The following is a 20,697-nucleotide window of genomic DNA, read 5'->3' on the forward strand; positions in this document are numbered from 1 at the left end:
ACGTGGTATCACATGTAGCTTGGGACTGAATGGCAGCCAAGCTGCCCAGCTTGCAGCTATGTTGTATTCTCAATAAACAACCAAACTGAGACTACAATTTGTTCCAGTCATTTATTTTGTATCATGGTATTTCAGAGCAGTGAATACAGATGGTTTGCTCTTCTAGGCTTCAATACACTCAACTATTGTGCCTAGACTACAGTGGTCTGTTTATAGAAGCTGTATTTCATAAGTTGTACTTGATCACAGCACAAAAGTCCTTTACGGCTAGATCTAATGACAGAGTTAGGAGCCTAGTGGGTTTGAAGTCTGATACTTGGGTGCCTGGACTCCTGCTACAGGGGACAGAGAGACTTAGGCAGCTCTGAAGGGTGATGCAGGAACCTGTCTACCAAGCTCTTCCTACAGGTCACAGGAAATTCTGCTGCATGAGTGAGAGCTTCTGAAAAGCCATCTCTCCCTGGGGTCCAGACACAGCCGGCTTGTGAGTGAATCTGGAATGCCATGTTGAAAGCAAGTGCTACAACTGCTTGTTCAGTAAGCAGCACCTAAATCAGTTCCTTGGATCTAGCCCAGGGCTTTGTGACAGGCCTCTGGGTACCAGCAGGATGGACTACGCTGGGTTCATAACATATTGCTTAAAGGTGTTCAATTATACATAAATTTATAAATTTTGTATCAACAGTCAGATCTTTCAAATGAATATTGCTTTTTTAAAAAACATCCTATTCCTGTAGTAATCCCTGAAATAATGTTCCTGTAACATCTTTGTCATGCAAATAGCAGCGTGTAGGCAATTCAAATACAAAGTAACCAAAAGACTGTCCAGTGGGAAAGTGAGGCACTTAGGCAAAGTGACTTGTAGTCACTCATGATCTATGCAAGACCTAGGAACAACCCCCAGACCTGATTCCCATTCTTGAGCTTGAACCACTGGACAGGCAAATGTTGTCTGGAACTACTGCACAATGGCAGCAATACCTTTGCTGTGTCAAGATGGGCTTGTTTCATGTGTCACGCTTAAATTCACTCACTCTTCTGAGCTCATTTCCTGTACCTCTTGCTCCAGAAGCCAGAAAAACTTGGTTCCAGTTCTCCGTTTTGAGAGCAAGGATGGATTAGAGTAAGGTAAGCATTCTAAAAACATCAAGTTGACTTTTCACAGACACAGTTGCAATGCAAAGACAACGTACATGATATTTTGGTACTGAAAATAGTCTGTAACCAGGCCATCTGTTGGTACTGCATTATACTTTTTGGTGTGCCGGATGGTGTGTTCTAGGAGCAATCTGGCTTTCCTGAAAGTCTAAGAAAGGCTTGAAAAAACACACACGAGCTCTGCAGGTGAGTCTGTGCTCCGGCACCTGCTGGAGCTGCATTGTGTTACTGAGGTGGTTGGGGAATTCCTTCTGAAGTCGCCTTAAACTTTTCTCTCTCCCTTTCTTCTTTCTCAAACCCTGAACAACAGATGGATCTGCCCTTGGGGTACCGGGCACAGCACTTCCGCATTTCCTGAAGCATGGCTTCACACTTAGACTCCATGTAGTTGTTCACTGGAAAACAAAAAGGAGACACTAAGTCTGCAGAGGGGAACAGGTTTTGTCCCCGTAGGTGACACATCCAGCCCAGCCCTTCAGCTGCTGGGCAGCATGTATCTCTGAAAAGCAAGAGCTGCTTACAAGCATTTCATCGCTTTCTCTGCTCTACAAAAATCTTTCTTTAGTTTCAGCTACCTAAAGCCATGCAAAGGCAGCTTTGCTCTTGTGGATGGGAGCGTTTTTAGTCGCCCAGTTTTGTAGCCATCACACCTCACTACAGTAAGAACGAGGCTTCCCTTGTTGCTGCCCTTCAGTTCTTTCTTTAGCCTGTGTGCTTTTAAGCTGGATCTTGTCATCCATGGTCTTCAACCCATCTGCTGTGTCACTGTAAGGTTTACAGCTGGGTGTAAATGGAAGAGCATCCAAAGAGGACTTGGTATAAACAGGGACACGTGCACCCTTCAGCACTGTGGTTTGTAAACGGAAGGGGTGAGGAGCATGACTGCCCACCTCCTACCTGAGGCCTGTTGTGGGCAAGCTGTATCTTTGCAGCCTAACTGAAGCAGGCAGCACGCTAGCAGGAGTGCCTGAATCCGACTGCACAGAGCCAGTGACGTAACCACCTTCCACACAAAGGCCCCAGCTCTAGTGCAGGAGGTCCTTCAGCCACACAACTGTTATTTGACCTCCTCTCACTTTCCTTCCTGGGCTTCTCCTCCTGGACACTGCCAGAGCTGGGACATGGGGCTAAACAAGCTCCTAGTCCAACCTGGGATGACTGGACTTGTGTCATCTTCTGTCAGCTTGTGACAGCTACGTCCACCTCTGTACTTTCTCCGTATTGCCTTTGCTTCAGGCTCGGAGAGATTTCACTCCACCACCAGGTTCAGGCGCTGCAGGACACTGGTGATTTGTCCAGCATCCTTTCTGCCCTAGCGCTTTGCTAGCTGCCACTATCAGCTGAGCTGGCAAAGCCCACTGTGCTTTACAGGTGCTGGCCACCAGGCTCTCAGAGAGAAGCCCTGTGAGCAGACTGAGCCTGTGGCTTGAATTAATAACTACCTGCCTGTCTGCGTAGAAGCACAGGGTGTGCAGAGCTACTTGCTCTGCTTTGGATGAGCTACACAACCACTACACAGCTCCACTCACTCCACCCCCCCACCTGCTAAAGCGATAGCAACCCAATGTGAGCCAAACAGCACCCACTGGAGAGCCGGAAAGCAGCAGTGAATGCCCTCCAGTTAAAGAGTAAGCCAGCTCGCTCTAATCACTGGGCTATGAATTCCTTGACTGGATTGGTGAGTGACCTGTAACGCAAGCACAGAGATAACCCCTGAGAAAAAGGTTATGGTGATGTTACTGCTTTGTGCCAAGTGGCAGCCTAGGAGGCATGGCAGGCCCTTGGAGAGGAGAACTAGTCTCTCTGTGCCATAACCTGCAGATGATGGGTGCTCCAAGGCTCTCCTAACTGTTCCTCTGTCTGTGCAGGTTGGTTTCTAAAACTATGGCTACATACAGGCACACCCGGCTATCTGTCAGGGATGCATTCCTGAAAAGCACAATGGTTAGTCATGCAATGGATAGCAAAACACAAAAGAGCTTTACAGGGGGCATTCAGTCTCACAGAGGAAGCAGGCAAGATCTTTTGGAACAATGACCCACTGCAAACCCAGCCTTTTAAAAGGCAGCGTCTCCCAAAGGTCCTGCCTTCCGCCCTCCGCATTGTGTGCACTGCCGCTGCCTATTTGTCAGGCTCCGTATACATCCTCTATCGCACTAATTCTTACACGGAAAAATTGCTTTGCTGTCAATTCAGCTGCTTCATCTGTGCAACTTGGACAACGGCACAGCACAATCACACATGACCAACAGCAGCACTCCGAAACGGTAGCTAGAGAAGCAGCGGGCAGTGGAGTTTGCATGTAGCAGTCAAAGGGCTTCTTTGCTAACATATAACCATTCGGATCAAAGCTGTACGCAAGTAAAACACTTGGAATAACCTCCATGAATGTTATAAAAAGAACATTTCACAGATGGGACCAAAACAAGGTCAAACATTAGCTTTTAAGTGCAGTTACTACAGGGAGAGAAAGCAGCCCTTCATGGGAGAATGCTCCAAACCATGGAGACAGTAAAAGGTATTTTCTAGGCAAACGGGGACATGTAGAAAGGGTTGTTTGAGCCCTTGCTTTGAGCTGAACACAGCTTCCAAAAAACAATCCTGGGAAAGACAGACATCTACCAATAACTGGCTACTACTTTTCCCTACTTTTTTCCAGATGGTTTTCCTCCTATGCTCCTTCCCAGCCATCAAGCTTGTGTTACCTGCACAGATTGCAATTACTATATTTGCTGCAGCTTGCAGAGCCACCCCTCTCCTTTCCCGGCAGGACCTCCTCCTCCCTTCCTGATATATTTCAGTTAACCTGCTTGTAGTCTGCAAATAAATTAATGCAGAAATGAGTTGCTGTGGAACTGGCCTGGCTAATTTCAGCTGTGGCATCACTAGTCTCCTGCCTCGCTGTTCCTGGACTAACACCACGGGTTATTCTCAAGTGAAGCTCAGAGCACGCTGGCTATGGGTTCCTCCAGGTGAATTAGGAAGAACTTCCCATATGGCTGAGCTGCCTTGGCACAGAGGAGTGTTTTACATTACGCATTCCACAAGGCAAATCCTTTTCCAAGAACCAAGTGGAATTTTTTTAAAGTATTAGTCCTCTGCCAGTAGCAAGCCCGCTCTCCCCAACTCAGGCTCCCAAAACACATTATCACAGAATCTCCCTCATCCCTATAAATGTTTAGCTAGGCAAATAAAAAACCAGCTGTTAAAGGTCTCCAGAGGGAGACCCTTTCATACCTTGAGGCCAGATCACGTATACCCAACCCATTCCTGACAGGCATGTCTGACCTGCTCTTAAAATACTCCTGGGGCTAGAAGCGCTGCAGTCTTCTCATACAATTCACCCACTTCCCTCACTACCCACTCTGCAAGAGAGCTCATTACAATGTCTAGCTCTTCCTGCCTACAGCCGAGTCCAAAGACTACACTACCCACTCTGTAAGAGAGCTTGTTACAAAGTCTAGCTCTCCCCGCCTACAGCGGAGTCCCAAGACTACACATGGGATCTCACTACCAGCATGGAGAACACGAAAATAAGCACAACGTTACTGCTACAAACACTCCGTTTTGTACTAATGGTGTCTCGTTATTTACAGTCAAGCACAACGGAATTCTGTTTAAACCAGACATTATAATTTTGTTTGCTTTGCAACCAGGTAATGCCAATGTGCTTGCTTTGTTCCTTCTCAAGGTGAAAGGAGAACAGGGTTAAGTTAAAAGAATTAAATTCCACCAAAAATCAAGACACCAAAAAGACAAAATGACACTTGGTACCTTGCAAGCATTTCTGTATTTCACAGGCTTGTTTCTGGCAGGGATCCTTCTGGGACATGTTCAGAGAACTAAAATGATAGGAAAAAGTTACTGTAGAAACAACGTGCTTTTCAGGGGGTGGGGGGCAAGACACTGTCATAAAAGCCAAGGCTTTTAAGAGCTCCCAATATCCCTCTCAGTCACAGACAGTTCAGAAAACATCTATTGCTGCTTGCAGATGCTGGCCAACACACACAAGAATTCTGTGTCTGGCTAAAGGATGCTAATATGGACAATGCATACAGCAAGTTTTATGTTTCTAGGCTTGCAGGCCTTTTTCTTTGATCAATATGCTTCCTTTCCACTCAGATGCACAAAGATTCCAACAAAGAATCAAATTAACATGGATGACTAATTTTAGCTGTTCTGCGCTTCTAGACCTTATACTAAAACATGTGTAAAACTCCTCTCTGTGAGCTCTACATAACCAAGGATTTGGTGTTAGTCATATAACTGCAGCTGGAAGAGGCATTTAAAAAAAACAACTAAACAATTTAGTTACGTATGTCCCATAAAGACAACCAGGAGGCTTTTTTTTTTTTTTTTTTTTGTTCTAGGAGAAAGCCTCTTGGAAACTCCCTCCCACTCTGCAAAAAACTGACTGGAGGACAGCTCCATCTTGTTCAAATCCCTAGACACTCAATTTGACTTTCTGCAGCTGTGAGACCTGTAACTGTGATCTTCCATGAGCTCAAAAGACAAGCAAAAACTGGTAGTACTAGCAGTTGGATGGGAGACCTCTACAGGAAAGCACCGCTGTTAGAGAAAGCGGTGGTGGGCCTTTGGCTTCCTCTGAGCCACAGTTCAGCTCCTGCCCCTGCCCAGGGCTAGGGAGGGTGCTGCCTTTCATATTTCTGATAATTCACCAGCCCACCACACTTTTCAGTATCGCTAGGGCAGTATTTCCAGCATCCTGGCCAAACTCCACTTGGAGCAATTACATTCTGCCTACCTAGAACTCCCCCTGATGTTTCACATGGACACAATACTCCTCTTCACTGCCTGTCCTAAGCTCTTGTGTGATGTTGCTGTGTGTTGTTTAACTGCTTCCACCTCAGAGGTGGCTGCATTTCAGTGGAGAGAGAATCATTTATTGTACAAAATATACAACGACATCTTCCTAGAGCCACTGCTCCTGAAAGACAAAAATTCATATTAAAGAATGACTGGGAATAAACAGAGCACAGTACAAAGCAGGGGTAATGTCTACACATACCAGATTAATCACCAGGCACGAGTTTAAGCAGCAGTTCTTCAACACCACCAAGCTGTAAGCGACAAGGAAAAGTTCAATACGTCTACAGTTACTGCGGCTGAGCTAATGGACTTCAACAAAATAACAGTCCTTTGCCGTCCCTCAAGGATCTCAAATGACTTCACAAACAGGCATGACTATGGTCTATTGTTGCCACCATCCTTACCATGAGATGGTGCTCTATCTCCCAAACGCGAGAGTTACTATCCCTGTACTGCTCACCCTGGGACAGCTGCCACATATGAGGCAGCCGGGATGGGGGGAGCTGGCTGGGTCGCAGCGCCTCACCCAGGGGAACCTGAACTCTTTGGATCCGAGCCCTCAGCATACCTTCCTCCTGGGGGAAAGTAACAAAAAGAGCAGGCAGTTACTGGCAATTCAGTAGAGGCACCTGCAACAGCAAAGCTACAATCACTGGGAAGCTCAAAGGACACTTGCCTCTTCCGCAGCCACAAGCCACGTTTTGCGGTGCTCATCGCAGTAAACACCTACGCGTCGCACCCACAGCCGGACAGGAGGAGCGCCTGCGTGCCCTCCTTCTGCCATTCCCTCAGTCACTTCAGGATGGTCCCGTTAGGTGGACGGCATCAACTCGCAGGATGCATGCATGGTCTCTTTAGCTCTGAATACATTCACGTAGAAAGCTCTCAGACCTCAAAGGCACCTCTGGGTGGCGTGTGACTTACTGTACGAGATGCTATGTGCTGAAATGTCCCTAAAAGTCAGCTTGGAACACTAAGGTGGTGCCTAAGTGAACAGAAATCTCATGACAAGTTGTGCACTGGGACATGCGTGCTGTATGGCGTTTGTAAGGCATTCTGGGGCAAAAGGTGCTATTGGTGCAAAGTTAAACCCTGTGAATATTGGCTTTGCTTATTCCACTAACAGTCCTATTAACAGTCTTTGTGTGAAATCGGGGCGGGGGGGCAGGGGTGGGTGGGGGGAAGAGAAAGAAAACAGTGATTTACACAGGAGTTCCGTGGCTAATGATGGTCTAAATCCCAAAAGCAAAACTTGTGACAAGAGGTGAAATTAGCTTAACAAGAACGAAGATCACTCTGGAGACAAAGCATGAAACTCCGTACGCGCGACTCTCATATTTGGAACTTGCGGAGCTGTCATTGTGAAGGGTCCTTCGTCTCATCTCTCAAGAAGATGGCAGCATTGTCCATTCACACACAAGCTTCTTGTGAATAGCTCTCGTGACTTTGCGTAGTTCAGCTTTTAGATGGTTACAGAGAGCCACCAATACCAGCAGGGGCAAAGGAATTTTGGACATTGAGATGGTTCTTCCTACCGGACTTTTTGTTTAACAGCAAGTTTATCTGTATACCAGTTAGATCAAGCTGAGCCATTAGCAAATGAAGGCCAGGGGGAATGATTCTCTCTTTGAACCCTAGAAGAGGTAATCAAAATGGTACAGACAGTCTTCATTCTTTATCTAGGTTTAAAGTAGAACAGAATTAAGCTTGTAATACATACAACATCCTCCTGCTATGAAGCAGATGCAATATCCCTATCCCAGTGAAACACAGTGGTCTTCTGAAAACTTGTAAAGTTATAAGGCATATTTCAGACAGGAGCAAGAAAATCTGGATACAAACTAAAGCAGGGAAAGTTGGGGAGAAAAAAAATATTGTTATACATTGGGGTACATCTATAACAGGAAATACACTTCCATGTTTCCTTCTATATTTTACATCAGTGTTTCTCAACCTTTTTGAAAACAGAACACCAACCGCAGATCAGTCTGAACAGCACTGTCACAGTATTTTAATTTCTAACAAAGAAAACTTTTTTCCTTGTATTATTTCTTTTTCTCTTATTCTATTTGTTTCCTTGCTCGATGTGTGGGAATGTTTATGTGCATTATAAAAAGCACCACTGTTCTGAAGACCATCCTGTGATGTGGTACAGCCATTCCAAGCAATGCCCCAGCAGCTGGATCACTGGCATTTAGAGGAATGTGTCAGCAAACAGACAAGCCTCACAAGGCCTTCAAGAGCAAGCTATAAGGATTAAAGGGACATTTCTGTAAGTCCCTTTCATTCTCCTTTACCCTGAGTCACTTTACAAATCTAAGCGCATGTGGGGAAATCACTTTGCCCAACAGTGAAATGCAGCAGTCACCACTGCTCATTTTCAGTCAGCTGAATGTAATCACCAAGGTTGGAATTCGGCCAGGATACTCTCCTACTCTTCAGTAAACTGCCAAAAGCTCCATCATGACCAAAAATGCTCAAGAATTTGCTTTTATTCCATTCAAACTGGAATTTCTACAGCTCATCCCCAGATCCAGAAAATTCAAGACTGACTTCAGTACTGGAAAAATACCACTCAGTAAGTGAACACTACTTCCTACAGCAAGTAAACTCTCCTGGAAGGTCTCCTATCCAAACACTAACCTGGTTCAGTCTTGCTGAACTACAGGTAGGAGGACTAAAGCACAACATGTACGTTTGTGTTTATTGTGTATGGACATGGTAGTAATGATAGATACAGGACCGACAGAACAAGGTCTCATGCAGAGAACACCGTGCAGAATGGGCAGCAGTTTAACATGTGTTTTCACCCTTTGCCCCGCTAATTTGTTTTAAACTTCCTCTGAACTCCATAGTTCCGAGTTCAGTTGCCAAAGTTCAAAGGCCCGCTCTTTTCAACAGTCTCTAAGACTGTTACAAAGGTGCCCAGTTAGCGTCACAAATAAAATCTTGAGGTCAGACAAAACCGTCACTTGGGTTTGAAGTAAGACAGGTCTGATCTTTAGTACTCAAAACATACAAAAGAAACAGGAGATTTGAAACAGCATGCGCTTAGACATTTGCACTTGAAACTTTAAAAAGAGAAAAACATATACAATTCCTATTTTTGCAGATTTTATCAGAAAACAATAAAAAAGTCTGGAGAAAGACATGGGTGAAAGGAGAAGTAAACTTACTTATATTTAAAGCAAGTTGTAAAACCTGTTTCTTATATCGCTTGCTTCATAATCTATTAAAAAACCCACCACATCAACAAAAAAACAATCAGCTCATATGTGCAGGATTGTAGCGTCATGCTTTGACGCAGATTTTCATGTTCCCATCAACATAATTGCAGAAGTCTGAGCTGTTTAAGTTATTGATTTGGGGATATTTAAAGCCCAGTCCCCATGGACAGGAACAAGGTTTGCAGGTATTCTGTCCATCTCAGCATCGGGCCTTATAAGTTTAATGCTGTTCTGGGACCTGGGTGGATTTCTGAGCCATACAGTATAAGAATAAATGTGAAAATGGCCAGGAGGAGGACTGCATCTTGTGGTGAAGACAATTTATTTGCTTTTAAATTGGGTACATTAAAATATTTTACAAAAACAACGAAAGAAATTGCTCCAGCTGCTGCTTGGACCATCCCCAGAGCCGGAGCTCAGCATGCTGAACAAACTCCACCCTTCATTACCTTCTATTTTAAAAGGGGACTGGGTCAGATTGTTAGAAGAGTTCAGCTGCCATTTAGGCACCAAGGGAAAAAAAGTGCTGCTGAGGCTCAGTGAACCGGGCACAGTGTTGTGCTAACACGGCTACACAGCTTCTGGACCAAGGCTGGCCAGTCTGGCCTTGCGGTGAGCGCGCGCAGCTGCCCGCACACCCCTGTGCACGCAGCCTTCTGGGAGCTAAAAGGGAGCTGAGCTTTCCTGAAAAACCCAGTCTGCATCTTGCAACAAGCCAGGGATCAGATGAGGTGTCTGCTGCTGTAAGAGCATGTTGACTCACTCTAAAGCTTCTTCTTGGGGGTTTGGACTCTACTCTGCTCGGAGCACTGGCCCCAGGCAAGCACCTCCGGGACTCCACTCTCCGCTCCGCCCGACCTACTGAGGGATAACGATGCTCACCGACCAGCCGGGGCTGTCCCGCAGCGTGGGGAGGGAAGGTCTACCTGGGGTACCATCTACAGAAACGGGAAGACAAAAACAGATGCACAGCGTGAGGGGAGCTCCGGGGAAGGAGGGGAGGACAGGGAACGGGTTGCGGGAGCCGCGCCTGGCGAAGGGGCCGGCCGAGGAGGGGGCGGGGGTGCGGTGCGGAGAAGGGGAGCGGGAGGGCGGGCCGGGGAGGTGCGGGCCAGCCGCGGCGGGGAGGAGGCGGGGAGGGCCAGGGAGGGCCGGCCGCCGCGGCGGGGAGAGGGCACAGAGCGTCTCCGTAGCAACCGCCTCCCACCCGGGCCGGGCCTGCGGGGCTCGGCGGCCGCCCTTCGGCGTAGGCGGCACCGGGCGGGACGGGAGGCGCTGGGACGGGCCCCGCGGACCGCCCGCCCGTGACCTACCTGCAGCCCCGCGCCAGGTGACAGCCAGCGCCGTGTGCACCGCGCAAAGCCTTCCCACCCTCCCCTCTGACCCCGCGGCCTCCCCCGGCTGCTCGCAGGCCCCAATGGCCGACGCGCAGCGGAGCCCCGCCCCCACCGGGGCGGAGCGGGCCGCACCGCCGCGTCTCGTCCCGTCCCGACCCGTCCTGTCCCGTCCTCCTCCACTCCGCCGCCCGCCCCGCCCCGCCCCGCCGCAGCCCGGCCCGGCCCGCCCCGCCGCGGGCAGAGGCCGCAGCGCGGAACCCGGGATTCCCGTTCGCGTGGGCGACACGGCCCTTCCGCCGCGAGGGACCGCTCGCCTCGCCGGAAGCCAGGCTGCGCCGTGCTCACGCCGATTGGCTGAAGAGCCGACGAGTCCCGCTGGGATTGGTCCCGCGACCGAGTGAGGGCGGGGGAAGCGGGGCCCGTCCCCGCCTCCTTCCGGGAGCGGCGGGGGAAGACGGGCGGGCGGCGGTAAGATGGCGGTGCAGGCGGTGCATCTGGAGGCTGACGCCTTCCTGGTGTGCCTCAACCACGCGCTGAGCACCGAGAAGGAGGAGGTCATGGGGCTGTGCATCGGCGAGGTACCGGGCCGGGCGGGGCTGTCCTGGGCAGAGGCGGGCGGGACTCGCGGCCTGCGCCGGTGCGTGCCGTGGGTGGCGCCTGCGGGCACGGGGCCCGTCGCCACGGCGGAGGGCGTTGTGCGGGCCCGTGTGGGGACGGTTTCCCGGCAGAGCTGTGCCCCGGCCTCGGGCCTGCCCGCCCCGCTGCTGGCACCGACTCCCGTTCCGGCCGTTGTGGAAGGCGAAGCTCAGCGTTAGGAAAGCGGCCCGCCTGCGCGCCGGGCTGTGCGCTGGTGCTCGCCTTTCCCCTGCTGAAGGCACGGCAGCCCCCCTTTTCTCTGAGAGTGTTTATTTCTTCAGCAGAGGAATGACTGGGTTCTCCTTTCGTGGCATTAGGTTGACACCAGCCGAATTGTTCATATCCATTCTGTGATCATCCTGCGCCGCTCTGATAAGAGAAAAGACCGCGTGGAAATTTCACCAGAGCAGCTTTCAGCTGCTTCTACAGAAGCAGAGATATCCTTTAGCAGAGACAGCAGCAAACTAGCCAGCAAAGTGGTTTACCGCAGACCTTTTTTTATGTGCTGTGTTTCAGACTTGTCCTAGTTGGCTTGAAGCAGTCTGCTGCTTCCCTCCTACAGCCGTTCGGTTTGCAGGGCTGTGCGCCAGCACAGTCACAGTTCTCTGGAGCCTGTGATGGTTCCAGTGTCTGCAGTGGGATTGTGTTATAACTAGTTTTTAGAGTTTCTATTTATTTGGTCACAAGTAAAACTGAAGTATGTTTTTAGGGGAGGATAGCAATTCAGCAGGGAGACAGTAGAAGATCAGAGGTTGACAAGTCTCCGTTTCGAACCATGGTGCGATGGAGAGCCTTTTCCCAACGTACACTTAAGGATGCTGTTTTGGATAGCTTGCTGCCACGTTGCTTCCTGCCACATGCAAACAAAATCCAATTTGCTTCTGCAGCCCTGGCATCCTGCTGGTGCTGGGGATGAGGCTTCCAGCAGCCTCCTGCCATGTATCTTGTCACCCCTCTAAAGGGATCTGGAAATCTGGTGACTGATGAGAAACTGTTTTTAAAATTCTGCCGTTTTGTCTTGTACAAGAAACTTCTTCCATTTGCTCTATGGATTTCAAAAGCACCTTGACTCACACACAGATTGGCTGAAATGACAGGACGTCCCATGAGAGTCGTGGGCTGGTATCACTCCCATCCTCATATTACTGTCTGGCCATCGCATGTCGGTAAGAGCAGTCTTGGTGTAGATTCTATATGAAAAATCAAGGTGGCTAATCTTATTACTCAACTTCCTGGATTTTCAAAGCTGCACATCCCAACCATCAGAGTTTGGTTTCTCAAACATCCTCTGGTAAGACTTGTCTGGGTGGGCTTCAGGAACCTCTGCCACTATAGCCCCATTCCTGTCCGTGTGCTCCAGGTGCTCAAACGGCACGTGACTCAGTAGTCACAGATCAGCTACTACTGGTACTGCTGTTCTTTCTGACAGGAAAACTAATCCTAGGATGTGCTAAACAGCAAAAAAAAAAAAAAAAAGCTGTGGGAATCATAGGGTTGTTGTGATGATTTTTGACATCTGCGAATGCTAATGCAAAAATGAAAACTTTTTTGGAAGAACTGCATGAGTGAGTATCTTCTACATCTTGAATGTTGTGGCTATATAGTGATCTGTGGCACCAGGCTGGTGCTAAGATCGTTTCTTGTTTTGTTAACTCATCTTGTATTTTTAAGATTTGCTGTTTAATTACATTTTAAAACTAGATTATTTTTTTTTTTAACTTAGTCACTTGGAGTAATGACTTTAAAATAAAGCTTGTGACACTTGTTACTGAATTCCAGGTCACCCTTCAGAAGGTGGCAAATCTTTTTCCGCTCCTTCAAGCGACCAGTGCAGTTCTCATTCTCTTATTTCTTTGTCTGCAGATGTCCGCACACAAGCTATGTATCAGATGATGGACCAAGGTTTTGTAGGACTTATCTTTTCCTGCTTCATTGAGGACAAAAACACAAAGGTAGGCAACTTAAAAATGGCAATAAATTCTGTAAGCACTCATGAAAAACATCAGCTCCAGGACAAAGCTGAAATCCTTGGATGCATTGTGCAAGAAAGGCAGAGCTCTGCTTTGAGCACAGTCAAAACACAGCTAGCATGGTGATGTTTTGATTGTAATCAAAATGACAGAAGAACAAGTTATTAATTACTCTTTGCTGATCCACAGCCTGGCTCTCCGGCCAGCACAGCTGGGCTGGTACTGGGACTGCATCAGATGACTGCAGCATGTGCGTGTGTTGAAATGTGTGAGTGCCCTCACAGCTCTTTGGTCCAGCAGATACAGCTTATTGCATCTCTGGCCTCTTTAGGAGATGCTGCTGTGTGAGATAAGCTGACAGTGGTGTGTCTTGTCTAGGTTTTCTAGGTAGCTATTGTTTAAGATTTTTTTTCCATAGTTAATGCATCTTGTCAATAACTGCTTGTAAACTTTGCTCTTGGAATCTGACTTTCTGCTGTCTCTATTAGACAGGCAGGATTCTCTACACCTGTTTCCAGTCCATTCAGGCACAGAAGAGCTCAGAGTGAGTACAGCAGAAGAATATTACGTCCAGTGTCAGGTTGTATTTCATCTTGTCTCTCCTCCCTGGGCTGTCTCAAATAAGTGGCTTTTAGGCTCATCATGAGGAACAAATATTTTATAGAGGTGCCTGAACAAGATCTCCTTACTTCTGCTAATGCAGGCTGCTTGAAGAGAATCTAAAAGATTAGGACTGATTAATTTAGCCTAGATAATTTAATAGCTTAAAATTTGGTGTAGGACACTGTTGTCTGGGTGTGAATTTATGCTGTAATCCACTGTGTAGAAGGCTCACCTTTTTGCTTGCAGCTGTAGAGGTTGAGGCTTCAAGCTTGCATGGTGTAGAGTCCCTGCTGATACTGGTGGTTGCCCTGACCCAGTTGCTGGACCTTGCCCTTGGCCTTGTTGAACTTCATGAGGTTCACTCAGGCCCACCTCTCAAGCCTGTCAAGGTCCCTCTGGACGGAATCCCTTCCCTCCAGCGTGTCAACTGCACCACACAGCTTGGTGTCATCGGCAAACCTGCTGAGTGTGCACTTGATCCCACTTGTCTTTGTCACCAACAAAGATGTTGAGCAGGACTGGTCCCAGTACCGACCCCTGAGGAACGCCACTTGTCACTGGTCTCCACTTGGACATTGAGCTGTTGACCACAACTCTTTGAGTGCGACCATCCAGCCAATTCCTCATCCACCAAGTGGTCCATCTGTCAAATCTATGTCTCTCCGGTTTAGAGACAAGGATGCTATGTGGGACAGTATCAATTGCTTTGCACAAGTCCAGGTAGATGATGTTAGTCGCTCTTCCCTGATCGGTCAACATTGTAACCCCACCATAGAAGGCCACCAAATTTGTCACGCACCATCTGCGCTTAGTGAAGCCGTGTTGGCTGTCACCAGTGACCTCCTTACCTTCCATGTACCTCAGCATAGTTTCCAGGATCTTGCTGGGTACCGAGGCGATTGGCCTGTAGTTTCCCAGGTCTTCCTTATTTCCCTTTTTAAAAACAGAGGTTACATTTCCCCTTTCCCAGTCCATGGGACCTGCAGTGGACTGCCATGGCTTCTCAAATATGATGGACATATTGTGTTCTTAGTGGCTTAGCCACTTCATCCACCAGTTCTCTCAAGACCCACAAATGCATCTCATCTGGTCCCATGGACTTGTGCACCTTCAGGTTCCTTAAATGTTCCAGATGGAGCTCCGTGTCCAGACAGAGCTCCATGCACTCCAGCTGGTTGCTGACATAGAGGGTGACACCCTCTTCTCTTGGCAGATGGGTGTCTGTACCTCCCAGAAGAGAGTTGCTTTACTACCATCACCCATCGCTTTTTCTTAGTTGCACTGGGTGTTATGTGATGGGCAGATGGGGCTGCCGTATTCAGCTGCAACAGCTCTTCTGAAGTGCAGGTCTCTCCTCTTCAGTCTGCAGAGCAGCAAAGCTGTTCAGCAAGGGCACCTCAGGCTTTGGGGGAAGTCTCTTCCTCCTGCAGGTCCTTGCTGTTACAGATTTCCATTCTTCTGCATTATTGGCCCCCTTCCCTTCTGTGTGCATTGGTGGGGGAGTTTTTGGTTGGTTGGCTGCAGGCTGTGGGTCCATTGCAGGCCGTGCTTGGAACCAGCTGTCTAACTCCTCCTCAGCCTCCCTGATGTTACGCAGCTTTCTCGCCACCTTCTGCAGCACAGCCACCTGCTGCAGAGGTCCTGCATATAGGCAGGATACCTTTTGCAGGCAGGTCTGCTGCCTGTCCCTGCCCCAGGAGAAAGGTCTAGGTCCTTCCTGCAGCCTGAGGTCTGCGCTGCACCCCCTCCCTTCAGCAGCTCCATCTGGGTAGAAGCATTGGCCACCACCAGGGTAGGTGGTGCAGAACCCCCAGCTGGCTGGAGCTGCAGCCTTGGCTCTTAGACGAGCGCCCACCATTCTGCCTTGAGGGTTAGGTAGGATGAGTGGCCCTTGAGCTGTGCAGGTGGTCGCAGGGGAGGACAACAGCCTGGTTGCTGGGTTATGTGTGCTACAGGTCTCTCTGCTTGGCCAGTGGAATGTCCCTCCTTCAAAGAGGTGCCCTGCCAGGCCCTGGTTGCTGGTCCTGGTTGCTGGTGCTCCCTAGGGCTGTCCTGTGTGGACGCAGGGGGTGGCCACCATTACTCCTGCCCCTGTGCACACCTTGCCAGCTGCTCTTGTGCGAGCTGCCCTCGGTGCTCCCATGGGGTCTCCCTGGCTCAGGAAAATCCCCTGCATGCTACGACCCCACCACTCTGCTGCAGAACGTGCCTGCACCAGCACTGATCGTCTCAGCGAGGTGATGAACTCAGACACGTGTTTCCAAAAGTAAACCTGCAGCAATGCCATGTGTTGGACAGACTGTTGCAGGTTTGCAGAAGTACTTTTTTTTTTTTTTCCCTGCTGCTTTGAAGTTAATTGTGTCTTTTTAGGTATGAAAGGATTGAAATTCCTATTCATGTTGTCCCCCATGAGACCATTGGGAAAGTGTGTCTGGAATCAGCTGTAGAGTTGCCCAAGATCCTTTGCCAAGAAGAGCAAGATGCCTACAGGAGAATTCACAGGTAATAACACTGGGGCCGCACCTGTATCCAAGACTCTGCTAACATGTTCTACCACTGCTGTACTTAAAGTACCATAACCTTAGCAAGGGTATAGAAAATGAGAAACATCAGCATCTCGTGTGCCTTTGTAGAACTGATTGAATACCTTCACATGAAGGAGTTTAAGTTCTCTCAACCTTGCACACGAGCTAAGCATAACTGCTCCTTTGCTGCCAGGAAAAAAGAGCTAGACCATGTGTGAGGTAATGGTAGCACTTCAGGGATGTTTGTGTGTGACAGTAATTAGTGGTTAACCAGGGTAAGAGCGCCGAGAAGTCTGAAAAATCAGGTTAAATACCGGCTTTTTTTTTTTCCTTTCCTGCCTCTGGTGCTCAACACCAATGTTTCTGTGCTGTAAGCTCTTTGTTATCCTTGTGAATGTACGTACAGGGCTTCAACAGTGAAGAGGTTTAGATGTACCTGCAGTGTCAGTGACTTGTAGGTAGCTGGTTCTATAGCCTGGGTTTGCCTAATACACAATTCACTGCTGTCTTGTCACTAACCTGCTTTCTGTTCATTTTTTTAGCCTCACCCATCTAGACTCTATAACCAAGATTCATAATGGCTCAGGTAAGGATTCCTTTTTAGCATGTGAGAATCCAGTCTTGAGCAGGGGTTAGTTTGGCTCTGACTTCAGGGGACAGTAGACCACAGCTGTGTAACAGTCCTCCCTTTGCCATAAAAGGCACATGTAGATAACTATAAAAGCACAAACTTTTGTCTTATTCTTTGCCATACAGTTAATTTCCAATCACAAACACTGTGTAACCCAGAGAATTCCCTGAGACTGTCAGGTTGTTACATGAAGTGTAGTGGAAGAACAGAATTTTAGCTATAAACGCTTTAAAGGAAAACATCAAGGACTGTAAAATAACCTAATCCTGGCTTTATGAATGCTGTTGTATTCTTCGGCCTTTGTACAATTGTTTGAAATTATAGTAGACTTTTGGTTGGTTTGGGGGGGTTTGGTTTTGTTTGTCTGGTTTTTGCTGTTAGAACAGCAAGGGGATTTTAGATTTGGTGAGTCTTAAAGTAGTGTGTGGCTGATCTACGCACATGCTTGCATCTCCTGGCACTTCCTGTATGTTATATGACATCTTTGCTTTTGCCAGTGAGGTAGGGTGAATCCTAATCCCGCAGGTTTCTGATGTAGCTCTGGCATCTCTCCCCTAAAGGTCAGATTGAACTAGCTTGTTTTTCCCTGTTCAGCAAGCTGCTGATTCTGACTTTCCTGTGGGGCTGTCTGGTTGCCTTGGCCAGGGTGTTGGTGGGTTTCCTTGGCTGTCTCTAACACTCTTGGCTTCTTTAGGGTTGTAGCACAGCGAGTCTGTTATGTGTTTACACTGGCATGATATGTTCTTGCTTTTTCCAGTGTTCACAAAGAACCTCTGCAGCCAGATGTCTGCCATCAGTGGGCCGCTGCTTCAGTGGCTAGAGGACAGACTAGAGCAGAACAAACAGCGGGTGCAGGAGCTGCAGCAAGAGAAGGAGCAGCTCCTGGAGGAACTAGCTGCTTTAGAGTGAAGGAGGAAATGCAGACCCTTCAGAAAAGAGACACGGAAAAAAAACCAACTCTGCAAGACCTACTCCTGGCTGAAGGGTGGCCCTACATTGCCTTACAGTGAAGATACTAGCTGTGCCTCTTCTCTCGCCCCATGCAGCAAAGAGCAGTTCTACAGGATAAGGGCTTTATCTACCCCAGCTTGATGGAAAGCAGCGGTATCCCTCCAGGTGCTGCATTGGTGCAGGGCAGTTTTAGCTCAGTGGTGGGGTTGGGCAGCACCTGAACAGACTTCAGTTCTGGAGGGCACACACCTAGGGAACGTGTTGTTTCTCCCTCCCCTACATTTTCACAGAAGTCTTAACCGCTTTACGTGTATTTCAGGGGCCTAGAACAGGAGGGTTAGAAGGGAAGAGCGCGTCCCTGCAGTCATATCTGATGCTGCCAACTTCTGCCGCCGTTTAGTAGCTTCGGTTGACCATGATCTTAGATCTAGTAATGTTCTGGATTACTGGTTCTCCACCTGGGCGGGTAAGAGGTGGGAGGGAAACTTGGGAAGGGACCTAGAACAACTTTGACAAGGACCTGTGTTCAGCATACTTCAAACCAAATAAAGAATTCCAAAGCCAGAGCTGTTTGAAGTAGAAATGAATACAAAATGCCGGTGCCTTCATTTTTTAGATGCAGTCCGTATCCTCTTACTTGATGGAATGCTGTTGTATGCCCAGCACTGAGGTTCTCTGCAAAATGCACTGTTTCTGCTGGCTCAGTGGGAGGAGCGTGGTTCCTTCCCAGCAGGAAAAAGCTTAATGCGCTGAGAACTGATCGATGTGCAAACCTGTCATTCTTACATGCTGAACTTAATTGCAGGAATTTCATTAGATCAAAATGGAACAAAATAACAGTTGTTGAACTAATCCTTTAAATGTTCTTGCTGTTGCATTTCAGAGTTTCCCCATCACGTGCATTGTTATGTGAAGTCTGTCTCATGTGAGCAGAGGAACCAACAGCAGAATTAAAACTTGTTTCAGCTCCTTGGTTCTAATCCAAGTCCTTACATCCTCAAATAGATGAAAATGACCTGCCTGCATTACTGCAACGGAGATTGTGACATTCCTGACAACTCATTAGCTTGACTTGCTTTGGGAGAATGAAAGTAATGTAGCCGGGAAGGAGGCATTCGCTTTCCAGTGAGCAGCCAGTATTGATGAGCAACTGTAAATTGCTGTCCGAGCTGGAAGCCAGCTTGTTTTTGTCAGACTTCACTTTTCAGTCTTTCTGCATTGATATTACCAAAACCTCAAACAGTATAACTGTGCAGTAAAACGCTCACTATTTTTTCTTTGCCCTTAAAGTGCTGTGAATAGTATTTTGATTAGTTTTTGAATGGTCAGTGGCTTTGTTCTGTTGCTTTTATTATTGTTATCTAGTTCAAAAGCTCTCTAACTTGATCTTTGCTGGGGTAGAGGGTAGTGTGCCTCACGGCCCTCCAGTGCAATCTCCCAGGGCATCCTGCTAAGCACATCCCAGATAAAGCTAAAACAAGCTGTCCTGCAGTCTAAGCCTAGAATTCTCTTATTTGGTTTGTTTTGCTTCTCTCAAGACATCACCTTGCATCTCTGGATTGCCACCCCGCCCTAGGGAGGCTAGGGGCCATTCCCACTTGAGGTTACAGACGGTCTACAGTGGAAAGGAACGAGTTTGGTTTTGAGCATAACCACCCGTGATCCAGTCCCCAAGCAACAGGTTTTGTCTTTTGGGACTCACAGCACTTGATGGGTTCCCATCCCCGCGCTGCCATGTGTGGTCTGAGCTTCAGCACAAAGCTGTGTTTGCCCTTGGATGGAGTGCAAGTGGTAAAATCCTCCTTCCAGAGCTTGGCCAAACAGCGGTTGTCCAACAAAAGCCGAGTTGGAAGCTCTAATATAAAAAAATAACACCTAATTTACACTCCTGAAGAAGAGGGTTGAATTTAAAACCAAAAAACCCTTTCCTCACCACCAAAACCTGAACGCAAGATGCTGCAAAAGGTTTTTACAGTTGGAATTGGCTTGAAGAGGAAAGCAACACTGCAGTAAGTAGTTTCCTGAAATAATTCCAGATCAATTTCAATCAATAGGACAGCAATGAGGAAGACGTGGAGCAACCCATTCTTTTAAAGGGAAAGATGCTGGTAAAGCCTCATCAAGTTCTTGACAAAGAGCACAGTCTCTAGGTCCATGGGTTGCCCCTTCCAGCCACAACCCTCACGAGCACCCGTCAGCTGCGTGGCAGAAGGCAACAGCTGAGGTACAAACGGGGCTTTTTGGAAAGGGCTGTCCTGGTCTTCCAGAGGGCACCACGGCCTGACAGAGCCAATTCAGGCCCCAAGTCCAGAGCCACATACGTTGTAAAAGTGAGGCACTGCTCGAGGCGAGCACGGATAAAGCACCTTTCAGTGCAAATTTCCAGCTGTTGTGGTGTAACCCAGCGCCACGCAGCCGCTTGCTCACTCCCCCACCCAGAGGGATGGGGAGGAGGATTGGAAAGGAATGTAAAACTCGGGCGTTGAGATAACAACAATTTAATAGGTAAAGCAAAAGGTGCACACGCAAGCAAAGCAAGGAATCCATTCACTGCTTCCCCTGGGCAGGCGGGAGTTCAGCCATCCCCAGGAGAGCAGGACTCCATCACACCCAACGGTTACTTGGGAAGACAAACGCCATAATGCCAAATGTCCCCACCTTCCTTCTTCCTCCCGTTTATATACTCTGTATGACATCATATGGTAGGTATACCTCTTTAGCTACCTCGGGTCACCTGTCCTGGCTGAAGACCTGCCAGCAGAGTCATCTGGAGGAAGAAACCTCCATCCTTACCCTCTGGATGCAACCCAGTCTGCAGAGACTCAGCCA

General features: G+C 48.2%; 3 protein-coding genes across 4 annotated transcripts; 1 reads left to right on the top strand and 2 right to left on the bottom strand.

Moving 5' to 3' along the window:
- Positions 1–97: 97 nt before the first annotated feature.
- On the bottom strand, positions 98–10,639 carry CMC4 (C-X9-C motif containing 4). The gene is made up of 4 exons (XM_040614149.1): positions 10,529–10,639; positions 10,098–10,153; positions 4,933–5,000; positions 98–1,553 (listed from the first exon to the last, which is right to left on the bottom strand). The coding sequence occupies exons 2-4, from the start codon at positions 10,151–10,153 to the stop codon at positions 1,384–1,386; spliced, it is 294 nt and encodes a 97-aa protein (XP_040470083.1). The 5' UTR covers positions 10,529–10,639; the 3' UTR covers positions 98–1,383.
- On the bottom strand, positions 1,450–7,195 carry MTCP1 (mature T cell proliferation 1). 2 transcript variants are annotated; one of them, XM_040614148.1, is made up of 4 exons: positions 6,665–7,195; positions 6,393–6,563; positions 6,188–6,239; positions 1,450–1,553 (listed from the first exon to the last, which is right to left on the bottom strand). In XM_040614148.1, exons 1-3 carry the CDS (start codon positions 6,770–6,772, stop codon positions 6,192–6,194), a joined length of 327 nt encoding a protein of 108 aa, XP_040470082.1. In that variant the 5' UTR covers positions 6,773–7,195; the 3' UTR covers positions 1,450–1,553; positions 6,188–6,191. The 2 variants fall into 2 exon arrangements, with proteins under 2 accessions (XP_040470082.1, XP_040470081.1); XM_040614147.1 differs by lacking the exon at positions 1,450–1,553 and adding an exon at positions 4,963–5,000.
- Positions 10,640–10,980: 341 nt separating the features above from the next.
- On the top strand, positions 10,981–18,837 carry BRCC3 (BRCA1/BRCA2-containing complex subunit 3). The gene is made up of 8 exons (XM_040614158.1): positions 10,981–11,130; positions 11,506–11,625; positions 12,267–12,354; positions 13,052–13,140; positions 13,647–13,702; positions 16,132–16,263; positions 16,829–16,872; positions 17,675–18,837. Exons 1-8 carry the CDS (start codon positions 11,026–11,028, stop codon positions 17,824–17,826), a joined length of 786 nt encoding a protein of 261 aa, XP_040470092.1. The 5' UTR covers positions 10,981–11,025; the 3' UTR covers positions 17,827–18,837.
- Positions 18,838–20,697: the final 1,860 nt, after the last annotated feature.

Source organism: Falco naumanni, chromosome 14, assembly GCF_017639655.2.
Source record: "Falco naumanni isolate bFalNau1 chromosome 14, bFalNau1.pat, whole genome shotgun sequence".
Lineage (NCBI taxonomy): Eukaryota > Metazoa > Chordata > Aves > Falconiformes > Falconidae > Falco > Falco naumanni.

Bases quoted from the DNA above. Each gene is read 5' to 3' on its own strand.
- MTCP1 (XM_040614148.1), bottom strand. From the start codon at position 6,772: ATGGCAGAAGGAGGGCACGCAGGCGCTCCTCCTGTCCGGCTGTGGGTG. The intron at 6,564-6,664 runs GCAAGTGTCCTT...ACTTTCCCCCAG, and splicing joins GGCTTGTGGCTGCGGAAGAG to GAGGAAGGTATGCTGAGGGC. The intron at 6,240-6,392 runs GTAAGGATGGTG...TGTCGCTTACAG, and splicing joins AGATAGAGCACCATCTCATG to CTTGGTGGTGTTGAAGAACT.
- CMC4 (XM_040614149.1), bottom strand. From the start codon at position 10,153: ATGGTACCCCAGGTAGACCTTCCCTCCCCACGCTGCGGGACAGCCCCG. The intron at 5,001-10,097 runs GTGAGCATCGTT...CTATCATTTTAG, and splicing joins GGGACAGCCCCGGCTGGTCG to TTCTCTGAACATGTCCCAGA. The intron at 1,554-4,932 runs GTACCAAGTGTC...TTTGTTTTCCAG, and splicing joins AATACAGAAATGCTTGCAAG to TGAACAACTACATGGAGTCT.
- BRCC3 (XM_040614158.1), top strand. From the start codon at position 11,026: ATGGCGGTGCAGGCGGTGCATCTGGAGGCTGACGCCTTCCTGGTGTGC. The intron at 11,131-11,505 runs GTACCGGGCCGG...TCGTGGCATTAG, and splicing joins TGGGGCTGTGCATCGGCGAG to GTTGACACCAGCCGAATTGT. The intron at 16,873-17,674 runs GTAAGGATTCCT...TGCTTTTTCCAG, and splicing joins CAAGATTCATAATGGCTCAG to TGTTCACAAAGAACCTCTGC.